Source organism: Mesoplodon densirostris, chromosome 3 (assembly GCF_025265405.1).
Source record: "Mesoplodon densirostris isolate mMesDen1 chromosome 3, mMesDen1 primary haplotype, whole genome shotgun sequence".
NCBI lineage: Eukaryota > Metazoa > Chordata > Mammalia > Artiodactyla > Ziphiidae > Mesoplodon > Mesoplodon densirostris.
In genome coordinates this window covers 49,034,542-49,046,679 of record NC_082663.1, presented here as the reverse complement: position 1 = coordinate 49,046,679, position 12,138 = coordinate 49,034,542, and the positions used below count along the sequence as shown (strand labels likewise).

Below are 12,138 nucleotides of genomic sequence, written 5' to 3'. Positions count from 1 at the left end.
TTGCATTTTTATAATAGAATTTAATTTCTGTGTAGGTTAAAATTCTGATTCAGAATTAAATTTGGACCAGAAATACATTAGGTTGAACTATATAAAACCTATGATTGTTTTAATAATATTTTAAATTAAATTAATCAGGTTATTGAGAATTATGCTTTCTCAAACCTGTTCATTTTGAAAGTAATATAAATTTTGATTGAGACTAGAACACTTCTTTAAGTGGCAAATACTAGTAGTATTGATTTTTAATAGTCCATGGAATGATTTTTAGATTGAAAATGGAAATAATATATAAGAAGTTTAATTTAAAATTTTAGTGGTAGGTTTATGAAGTTAATTGAGTTTGATAGCACAGCTTACTCTCTGAAGAAAAATTATATTTGGCAGGATTTTCTCCCTTTGCTTTTCCTATTTTCCTCTGCTTTTATGGTTCTAATTTATATAGCTTATGTTCAAGTAATCCAAAGGGGTGATTAATTTTAAATATAATCAACTTATATTTAGATAATTCAGATAGTATTCCTTTAATATGTTTAAATAACTATATCATCAAGCATTAAGTGTGTGTTGAATTTATAAGAACAGATAAACTGAATTGTGTTTTTCATTGCAGCAAACACTGCTCATAATGGGAAAGTTAATGGCTTATGTTTTACAAGTGATGGGCTTCACCTCCTCACTGTTGGTACAGATAATCGAATGAGGCTCTGGAATAGTTCCAATGGAGAAAACACACTAGTAAGACATTTTAAGTACCTTGAATGTTTTAGATCTACATTAAAGAAATGAATCTGTGACTTAACACTTGGTGTTTTTCTGTAGATTTGACTTTGTTTCTTGCCTCTGAATCACAGCCTTCTTTATATAATATTTTTCCATTATGTGAACTAGTAATTCTCAACTCAGGACAACCCGCCCCACCTCATCCCACCACATTCTCCCCACTTAGTGGAGAATCATTGCTCTACTGAGCCACTGTGTATAATGGGAGCGTGTCATCTCTCTCAAGTATATTGTAGAAGAATAAAAGATTGAGAACAACTGATATAAATTAAAGCTATAAAGTTAGTCAAATTTTATACTATATCTGACTTTTAAACAAAATCCAAAATGAGGGACTTCCCTGGTGGCTCAGTGGTTAATAATCCACCTGCCAATGCAGGGGACACGGGTTCGATCCCTGGTCTGGGAAGATCCCACATGCCATGGAGTAACTAAGCCCGTGCGCCACAACTACTGAGTCTGTGCTCTAGAGCCCGCGCGCTACAACTACTGAGCCTGTGCTCTGGAGCCCGCGCACCACAACTACTGAGCCTGTGTGCTGCAACTACTGAAGCCCGCGTGCCTAGAGCCCATGCTCCGCAATAAGAGGAGCCACCACGGTGAGAAGCCCACGCACCACAACGAAGAGTAGCCCCCACTCAGCGCAGCTAAGAAAGCCCGCACGCAGCAACAAAGACCCAACGCAGCCATCCATAAATAAAAAATAAAAATCCAAAATGAATGTTATAGTACCAAAACACACGGTAATTGGAATAGAGGTGTTCTAAAAGTGCTAGATTCTTTTTTTTTTAATTGAAGTATAGTTGATTTACAGTATTGTGTTACTTTCAGATGTACAGCAAAGTGATTCCGTTATACATATGTAGATATATATATCTTTTTTTTTTCGATTCTTTTCCTTTATAGGTTATTACAAGATACTGAATATTGTTTCCTGGCTATACAGTAAATCCTTGTTGTTTATATATTTTATATATGGTAATGTGTATCTGTTAATACCATACAACTAATTTATCCCCTCACCTTCCCCTTAGGTAACCATGAGTTTGTTTTCTATGTCTGTGAGTCTGTTTCTGTTTTGTAAATAAGTTCATTTGTACTAGTTTTTAGATTCTGCCTATAAATGATATCATATAGTATTTGTCTTTCTCTGTCTGACTCACTTCACTTAGTATGATAACCTCTAGGTCCATCCATGTTGCTGCAAGTGGCAATATTTCATTCTTTTTTATGGCTGAGTAATATTCCATTGTATATATATACTACATCTTCTTTATCCATTCATCTGTCTATGGACATTTAGGTTGCTTCTGTGTCTTGGCTATTGTAAATAGTGCCACCATGAACATTGGGTTGCATGTTTCTTTTCTTTTTTTAATTCTTTTTTATTTTTTTTTAATTTTTATTTATTTTATTTTTGGCTGCGTTGGGCCTTCATTGCTGCGTGGTCTTTCTCTAGTTGCGGCAAGCCAGGGCTACGTTCGTTGCAGTGTGTGGGCTTCATAGTGCAGTGGCTTCTCTTGTTGTGGAGCACGGGCTCTAGGCACACAGACTTCAGTAGTTGCAGCATGCAGGCTCAGTAGTTGTGGCTCGCGGGCTCTAGAGCGCAGGCTCCATAGATGTGGCACACGGGCTTAGTTGCTCCACAGCATGTAGGATCTTCCTGGCCAGAGCTCAAACCCATGTCCCCTGCCTTAGCAGCCGGATTCTTAACCACTGCGCCACCAGGGAAGCCCGCATGTATCTTTTCTAATTAGAGTTTTCATCTTTTCCCGTTATATGCCCAGGAGTGGGATTGCTGGATCATATGGTAACTCTATTTTCAGTTTTTTAAGGAACCTCCATAGTGTTTTCCATAGTGGCTGCACCAATTTACATTTCCACTAACAGTGTGGAAGGGTTCCCTTTTCTCCACACTCTCTCCATACAAGTGCTAGATTCTTATGTGGTAATTAATTTTTAGTCTTTTTAAAAATTTATGTTATAGTCCTTACCAGATGTACCTCTGGTTTAGTCACTTTCAGAATAAGCTACCAAAAGTTTATAATTTGGCAATATACTAATAGCTAATATTTATTGAGAGCTTATGTTCCAGTTACTACACTAATAAAAATTAACACCATGTGCCAGAGTATACATGGTGTTGTTTAATCACCACATCAACACTATGAAGGTTGTTACTCTTAGAACTCCCATTTTACACATGAGGAAAATAAGACTAAAATTAGGTAACTTGCCTGAGTTTACATAGCTAGAAAGCAACAGAGTTTGACTCTAGATTCTACTCTTACCATAATGCTGATTATACCCAGACCCCTTAAAGCATTTATTAACTACCTTAAGGTTCATATTAATATTAATCATATTCCTTTCTTTAATCATCCTTTCTAGCTAATTCTTAGATAATCTAGGTATCACTTTTATTATTAAAAACTAACTTTAAGGTCAGAATTGTTTGTGCCAGATTACTTCAGGGTTTGCTAATCCCTCTTATTCTTTATGAAATGCTTCTCCATCGTGTCTCAGGCTAAAAACTCAGGCATTGCAAATTTTAATTTAGAATCTCCCGCTCATTATATTGTACCATGTCTCTAATCAGGTCACACCTTCCTTTTTCTCATTTTATTCATTTGTTTAATAAGTATTTATTGAGTACTTCCTATTTTCCAGGCAGTATTATACAGCAATAGAGAAAACATAGAAAAGTTCTATCCTTGTGGAGCTTACATTCCAGAGAGAGAAAGAAAGACTTCCATCAATCATTGAATGGATGGATGGATGAATGGGTAAAATATATATTCGGTGCAGTAAGTACTATAAAGAAAAGCAAAGCAAGGAAGGGAGCATAGAAAATATTAAGAAGCTGGAGTTGATGTTTTACCTAGGGCAGTCAGGCTAGGTCTGACTCAGAAGATGACATTTGGCCTTAAGGAAATGAAGGATGAGCCATCCAACATCTGGGAGGGAGAGCATTCCAGGAAGAGGAAGGAAGAAAATACAAAGACCCTGAGGCAGGAGCATGCTTGGGATACCCAAGGAGCATGTATGTGGCTCTTGTGTTAGACTAGAGTAAGCAGAGGGGAGAGTAATAGGAGATAAGCAACAGAAGGAACAGGATACCAGAGCTTACAGGCTTGTAGCCCTTGGTAAGGGCTTCGGCTTTTTCTATGCGTGAGATAGAAAGCCACTCAAGGCTTTTGAGTAGAGAAGTGACAGGGTCATCTTGGAAAAGTAGGTTGACATGTGCAACAAAGGTGAATGTGATAGAAATAAATGGTATTGAGTACATACATAAATTGTTAATGTGATTTTATTCCATTTTTCTCTCCATCTTGAAGGTGGTGATACTCATACTCTATGGATTTTTGCTAGTAAGCCCATATTTTGAATAGTGTGTTTAGAATGGATAAAAAGGACTTGATCAAAGGAAAAGTCATACATGCAAAAATACTAGAGTGGCCCAGAAACTCACCTACAAAGAACACTTAAAGGAGTTCGGACATTGATCCCAGAAAAAGTAACTCTCAGGGGAAGCACACTGTATTCAAACACTTAAAGTGCTGTCAACAGAATAGTAAGCAAATTTCAGTCCTGCCATTTAGTAATTTGGGGATATTAGGCAATTTATTTAAGGTGAGATCATGAAGGACTATGGTCAGAGTTTCAGTGTCTCCATCTTGTAAATCAGAATTATTAGTTACCTAAACAGTAATTGTAAGGGCAAAATGGAAGTATGTAAAGAGTAGTACTGTACCTGCTAAATAATAAGCATATCATAAATGATAACTATTTTTATTGTATGGTGTTGCCTTATTGGTAGTACCCTTATAATTTAAGAAAAATGTATAAGTACATGCTTCCAATATATGTATAATTATTTATAAATTATATACACGTACTGTTGTGAGTCTATATATTTTATTAAAGCTTAATTTCTTATTTTTTAGTTAAAAATGAAATAGAAATTCTCATATTTTCCCCTCATACCTTAATGGATCATCTTACAGACTCTTTGATGTGCCAACTGCACTCTGGAAACCATTCCCTTAGAGTACAGAAAACTCTACCTACAGGGAAAATTCACAGAGAGACAGCTTTTGGCACAGCAGCAAAATTTTAAAATAGCTATTCTGGTGTTTACTGTTTTAGTTATTGGTGTTATAATTCACCCGGTCACCAATGGCTAGAAAGTGGGAATCTATCCTTTATTCTTCCCTTCCCTTATCCCAGCTATTAAATCATTTACAAGTCCTCTTAATTGTTTCTTCATAATTTATTTCTTAGCTCTCTTCCCTTCCATCCTCACTTTGGGCCCTCATGGTCTCTCTCTTTAATTACTCTAATGTCCGTCTAACTTTTCCCAAACTCATCTCCCAGTGAAAGTGTTTCCTCAGTAAACTTTCAGGTTATGAAAACTGAATATTTTTGCCTGTTGTGCACAAGGCCTTCATAAGCTGTCCCTTCTAACTCACTAGCTTTATATCTTGCCACTTCCCCATTTTTTTCCCTGTCCTTAGCCATACTGAGCTACTTAAAGGTCTTTAAATATACGCTCTCTCACCCTTCCATTCTTTGCGTCGACTGCTGCCTTTGCTTTAGAATACGGTCTTCTCCTTCCTGTCCTAGCTGCTTCTCAGCTTTCAAGATTCATTTCAGGCACAATCTCTTTTTAACTCCTCTAGTCTAGCTTACCTGCTTCCAGAGTACCCAGTGCTCACTTGTATTACAGTAGACTGTGATCATGACTTAGTGAAATTAAAGAAAAATAATTTACCACAGTGTGGCACAGTACTTTTTTTTTTTTTTTTTTTTTTTTTTTGCGGTATGCGGGCCTCTCACTGTTGTGGCCTCCCCCGTTGCGGAGCACAGGCTCCGGACGCGCAGGCTCAGCGGCCATGGCTCACGGGCCCAGCCGCTCCGCGGCATATGGGATCCTCCCAGACCGGGGCACGAACCCGTATCCACTGCATCGGCTGGCGGACTCTCAACCACTTGCGCCACCAGGGAGGCCCGCACAGTACTTTTTGATGAGTATAATCTAGATTTCAGTTTCTGATTCTGTTGCTTACTAGCCAAGAGACCTTGATCGAAATACTTAACCTTTCTAAGTGTTTTCTTTTTGTTTAATAATGCTACCTATCTCATAGTATTGTTTTGCATATTATATGAAATAATGCATGTAAAATACTTAACACATTGTCTGATACTTACAGCAAATGTTAACACTTAGTAAACATTACCTGTCATTATTATTAATTACGCTGATAGTTGTTTGACAGTGAAATGGGCTGCCTTATGACAGAATCTCGGCATCACTGTAGGTGTTTATTCAGTGACTAGATGTATATATTTCCTGGGACAATAAAAGGGATTCACAAGATAGGGAACTGTGTTTGCCATCATCCTATCCCACATCTATGAAATTTTCCTCCCCTATCAGAATCTTTTCAAAGACTGTACATACCACCTTTAAGACATCATAACCAAAAGTAGCCTGTTCTTCTTCAGTACTTTCATAATATATAGCATGATATTTGTCACATACTGCTTTTTATGGTAAGTGTTTATAGTCATAAAATGGGAAGCTTAGATAACCACCTAGCATAGTGTGTGACACTAAGCACTTAGTAATTGGTAGATCTCTCCTTTCCTTCATCTGTTACTAGAACTTCATTCCATAGGCATTGAAAAGATACTGATAGTTTTGAGCCCACAGGTGATTTGATGACAGCAGTGATTTACCAAGATTAATAGGACAGTAAGTTGCAAGATGGATTGCAGGGGGAATGCCTAAGGACAAAGACAAAAGTTAATTATCTGGTCCAGTATTTATACCTCATTGAACACTTTCCAGTTCACATTTGGGAAGGAATGTGGTATAGTGGAAAGAAAATAGGTTTTGTAGGTAGGTGTTCTGATGTGTGAATAAGACCATCACATTCTAGCAGTTCATAATTTTTCCAGGAGGAACAGAGAATTGCTAGTTGAGATTTGTGTTTTGTCTCCACCCCACCTCCCCACCCCACAGTGCTATTCTACAAATTGTTGTGCATGGAGGATCAAAAGACACAAATGAGGGAATGTTATTCTTTTAAATATATAGGAATTAATAAATCTAGGGACTCACTGAATACTTCTGTATCCTAAGTGTTTTCTTATGCATTATTTCATTCTTTAAAAAATATTTATTGGGCTTCCCTGGTGGCGCAGTGGTTGAGAATCTGCCTGCCAATGCAAGGGACACGGGTTCGAGCCCTGGTCTGGGAAGATCCCACATGCCACGGAGCAGCTAGGCCCGTGAGCCACAATTACTGAGCCTGCGCGTCTGGAGCCTGTGCTCCGCAACAAGAGAGGCTGCGATAGTGAGAGACCCGCGCACTGCGATGAAGAGTGGCCCCCACTTGCCGCAACTAGAGAAAGCCCTCGCACAGAAACAAAGACCCAGCACAGCCATAAATAAATAAAGAAAAAATAATAATAAGACATTTAAAAAAAAAATATATATATATATATATATATATTTATTTGGTTGCACTGGGTCTTAGTTGTGGCAGGCAGACTCCTTAGTTGTGGCATGCAAACTCTTAGTTGCGGCATGCCTGTGGGATCTAGTTCCCTGACCAGGGATTGAACCCTAGTTCCCTGACCAGGGATTGAACCCGAGCCCCCTGTGTTGAGAGTGTGGAGTCTTAACCACTGCACCACCAGGCAAGTCCCTGCATTATTTCATTTTATTTTTCACAATAACTGGTAAATGATGTTATTCCTTTTAACAGATTAGAAGAATGAAACTCAGAGATTAAATCATTCGTTACTCATAAGAGGCAAAAAAAAAAAAAAAGGAGGGATGGAGTGGGTTTCAAAAACCCAAGTCTACTGATTATAAGTTTAATGTTTTAACATTTCACTGTACCACTGCTGCATTGAGAGAGTTGAACACATGTGCTCATTTCTGTCAAATGTTAACCTCAAGGGTGGGTAAGCCAAATGTAGTATCCACAATTATCAGCATATATCCATTTGAGTCTCAGTGTTTGTTTATACACAAAAACACACACATACACACACACACACATACACACTCCCACCCAACCTTTAGAAAAAGAGAAAAAGGCAAATCACTCACTGTCTGTTTAAACTCCAGTATTAGCCATAGTGAAGGGAGGTATTGGTGATCTGCTTGCTCATAACTCCTAAATGATTAGATACTGGTTTTACACTTACCCTAAGCTTCTTATCTAAATTATCACCAGGAAGTAAACCTTTATCCCCAAGCTTCTCGGACTTTGATGGACCTACAGAACATCTAGGGATCTTGTTAAAATGAAGGTTCTAGTTCAGTAGATTGGGATGGGGCCTAGAATTTGTTTCTAACTGCTCAGGTGATGCTGATGTTGGTCTTGCATCTTTGACTTACAGGTGTAGAATTTTTGTTTTTGTCCCAAATATATAATTATTTATAAAAAGCCGCAATTGTAGTATATACAGTATTTGTGTTCTTTGCTTTTTTATACTTAGCTTTTATCCCTATTTTCTGCATAATTTTCATACTTATGATTTTTTAATTTCTATATAAACTGTAGAGTTAATATAACACTATTAGGAATTTACATCTATTCTCAGTTACTTTGCCATCCTAGATAGTGTGGAATTGAATTCCTCTCGGCATGTACCTTTTTGCTGTTTAATTATTTCCCTAAGATAAATTCCCAGTAGTAGTTACTAGGTCAAGGAATAAGAATATCTTTGTTGTTTAAAGGGTACAGAGTTTCAGTTTTGCAAGATAGAAAATGGATAGTGGTGATGGTTGCACAGCAATGTGAATATACTTAATATCACTGAACTGTACACTTAAATTGTGGTTAAGTTGGCAAATTTTATGTTATGTGTATTTTATCATAATTTAAAATGTTATAAATAAAAAGAAAGTTATCCTCCCTCCAAAAATATATATATATTATATATGTATGTGTGTATATATATAATTTTTTGGAGGGAGAATATATATATATATATATATATATATGTGTGTGTGTATATATATATATGTATATATATAAAGTATACTTTATATTTTGTTGCATAATAAACCATTTGGTCTTTTAGAAAGAATGACCAAGTTGTGGTGCCACCTACACGTTTACCTCACTTGTACTAGTATTGAGTGTCTCAATGGTTTATTAAAATTTTTGCTAAATGGTCTAAAATGATTCTTCAAGGTTGCCTTAATTTGCATTTTTATTTCTATCACAGTTGAAATGTGAACATTTGTTTTTGTGGTTCTATTTACTATTTGTGTTTCCCTCTTATATGAAATGTACATTTATGTCATTGGCCCTTATTCCTATTAGGACATTGATCCTTTTTTTTAGACTTACTAGAGTCATTTCTATAGTAGAATATTTTAAGTAAATATTTTTTCCTCTTTGTTGTCTTTTTAATTCAGATTTAAGTGAGTAACTTTATGCTTTTACATCCTACAGGTGAACTATGGAAAAGTATGTAATGACAGTAGAAAAGGATTGAAATTCACTGTCTCCTGTGGCTGCAGTTCAGAATTTGTTTTTGTACCATATGGTAGCACCATTGCTGTTTATACAGTTTACTCAGGAGAACAGATAACTATGCTTAAGGGACATTATAAAAGTGTTGACTGCTGTGTATTTCAGTCTGATTTCCAGGTAAGAATGATATTTAGGGAAATTTAGAATGTTTGGGTAGCTGGCTTGCCAGAGTAGTTGTATATAAAAGAGTAAATTGCAATTTCATTCTAAGGAATTATACTTTTTATCCACATCTGAGCTAGAGTTTATTAAATAGAGGATAGATTTTTTTTAGGTGGCATAGGATGTCTCTGTGAATCAGTATAATACTGTGCAACTTGACTGGGATACATTCTTTCTTTTGTATATGGGCTCCATTTATTTGACAGTTGAAAATCTCTGGCAAATTAAAATAATTTCTTGCAAACGAGCTCTTGGGAAAAAATGGAACATATGTGTCTCATCTCAAAGTATAGTTTGTGTATCTTGATTTACGTATGTGTATGTCTGAAATTTTGTTTATTTTTTTCTTATTTACTGCCGAGGGCTAATACGTTTACTTAGTGTTGATGCAACTTACATAATTTCTTAAATACCTATGGTTTTTGTTTGTTTAACATCCTAACCTTTCTCTTTCATCTCACCAATGGAGCAGATTGTTTTTTCCATAGAACATTTGCATAGATTACCTCATATGCTCCTTTAAATGAGTCTCTAATGTAGCAAGATTGTTGGTATTTTCCCTGCATCGTAGATAACGAAAATGAAGCTCGTGAAAATTAAATACTGAAAGAATGAATATTATGGGTTACTAGAGCTAGGAGGGACTTTATCACCTTATTCATTCATTCATTAATACTCATGACTTAATTTGTGTCTGACGCTGTGAAGTAAGATATACAGGGCTGGTTTTTCAGCCAGAACACATCAGTATGGCTGTATCCATTATTAAAATACTCAAATTCATATCCTGCTGTTTGTTACATAGCTATTGTACTAAGCCCCCTAAGTGACCTCCAGCTTCACTCCCTTCCCTGGGGCCTCCTAGACCCAGTAACTAAGAGGGACCTTCAGACCCTGCTCCCTCTCTATGTTCAGTATCTCTTCTGATTGGCCAGTGTCCTGGTGTACCAGTTATTAAATATTTTTAGTGTTACTCCTGGGAAAAGGCTACTAAGGCAACCAGAGGCGTGATGTGACTTGCCTCAAATCAGCAAGTAGATTGACAGAGCATGATTATCTATTCAAAGAAATTCTTAGAATACAGTACCTCTTTTCTTATCCAGAGTCACTTAGAGACACAGCCAAGATTTTTTTTTTTTTTTTTTTTTTTCTTTTTGCGGTATGCGGGCCTCTCACTGTTGTGGCCTCTCCCGTTGCGGAGCACAGGCTCCGGACGCGCAGGCCCAGCGGCCATGGCTCACGGGCCCAGCCGCTCCGCGGCATATGGGATCCTCCCAGACCGGGGCACGAACCCATATCCCCTGCATCGGCAGGCGGACTCTTAACCACTGCGCCACCAGGGAGGCCCCAGCCAAGATTTTAACAGAGGTATTCTGACTACCAGTTGTTGCTTTCCACCAAATCAGAGCTTCCTAGAATGTATTGAAAGTATGTCATGATAATTGATTCCCTTCAGTCCCTGAAATAGCTGGGACAAGCCTAGGATAGCCAGAGAGCTGGGGCCAGTTGCCTCCTGACAAATACCATTTCTTTCATTCATTCATTCATTCATTCATTCATTCATTCATTTAGCTGCATTGGGTCTTCGTTGCTGTGCGCAGACTTTCTCTAGTTGTGGCAAGCAGGGGCTGCTCTTTGTTGCAGTGCACAGGTTTCTCGTTGCGCTGGCTTGTCTTGTTGCAAAGCATGGGCTCTAGGTGCACGGGCTTCAGTAATTGTGGTGCATGGGCTCAGTAGTTGTGGTGTCCGGGCTTAGTTGCTCCGCAGCATGTGGGATCTTCCCGGACCAGGGCTCGAACCTGTGTCCCCTGCATTGGCAGGCAGATTCTTAACCACTACACCACCAGGGAAGTCCGACAAATACCATTTCTATATGTGCTGTGCCCTAAGAAAGATTTGAATCACTGCATTACATCAGAAAGCTTCCAACTCTTATCCCATTCCATTTATTATGATTTCTGACAAGGAAAATAATTATAAATCTAAATTATAAAAGTAAAGGAGAGGGCTTCCCTGGTGGCGCAGTCCGCCTGCCGATGTAGGGGACACGGCTTCGTGCCCCGGTCCGGGAAGATCCCACATGCCGTGGAGCGGCTGGGCCTGTGAGCCATGGCCGCTGAGCCTGCGCGTCCGGAGAGGCCACAACAGTGAGAGGCCCACACACCGCACAAAAAAAAAAAGTAAAGGAGAGTAGTATTTTTGCATCCATTCAGCATCAGAACCCTTTTAACCAATTACATGTTACACACAACCCACTATCTGAAAATAAAATTGATATTTATAGTAATTCTATCATAAATGTAAAAATTTGAATATACCCAACATCAAAATAAATAATGATAATAACTGATTATTTCCCTTTGACTAAAATAGGGATCCATGAGTCCATTCTGCTATTAGTAAGTAATAAATTGAAAGTCTGATGAGGAATGGGATATTTACATAATCTCAAGGTAGCACCCTACAAAATATTAATTACAAAGGTAAAATGAGTAATTTTACCTTGAAGAAGACTGGCATAGGTCAGCTTAATCAAATTATCAAAGTGTGTGATTTTCCTGGCAAAGATATATCACCTGAATTTAATCATGAGGAAACATAAGACAAGGTTATCTGACCTTAGTGTATC

At 37.7% G+C, this 12,138-nt stretch overlaps 1 protein-coding gene across 1 annotated transcript in view; it reads left to right on the top strand.

Annotated features, from left to right (window-relative positions):
- Window positions 1-12,138, top strand: part of ERCC8 (ERCC excision repair 8, CSA ubiquitin ligase complex subunit) — a 70,149-nt gene that overhangs the window by 49,243 nt on the left and 8,768 nt on the right. Inside the window, exons 9-10 of the mRNA XM_060091712.1 lie at window positions 614-738; window positions 9,267-9,464. Of these exons, the coding sequence (XP_059947695.1) occupies window positions 614-738; window positions 9,267-9,464 (323 nt within the window). The remainder of the gene's footprint in view (window positions 1-613; window positions 739-9,266; window positions 9,465-12,138) is intronic.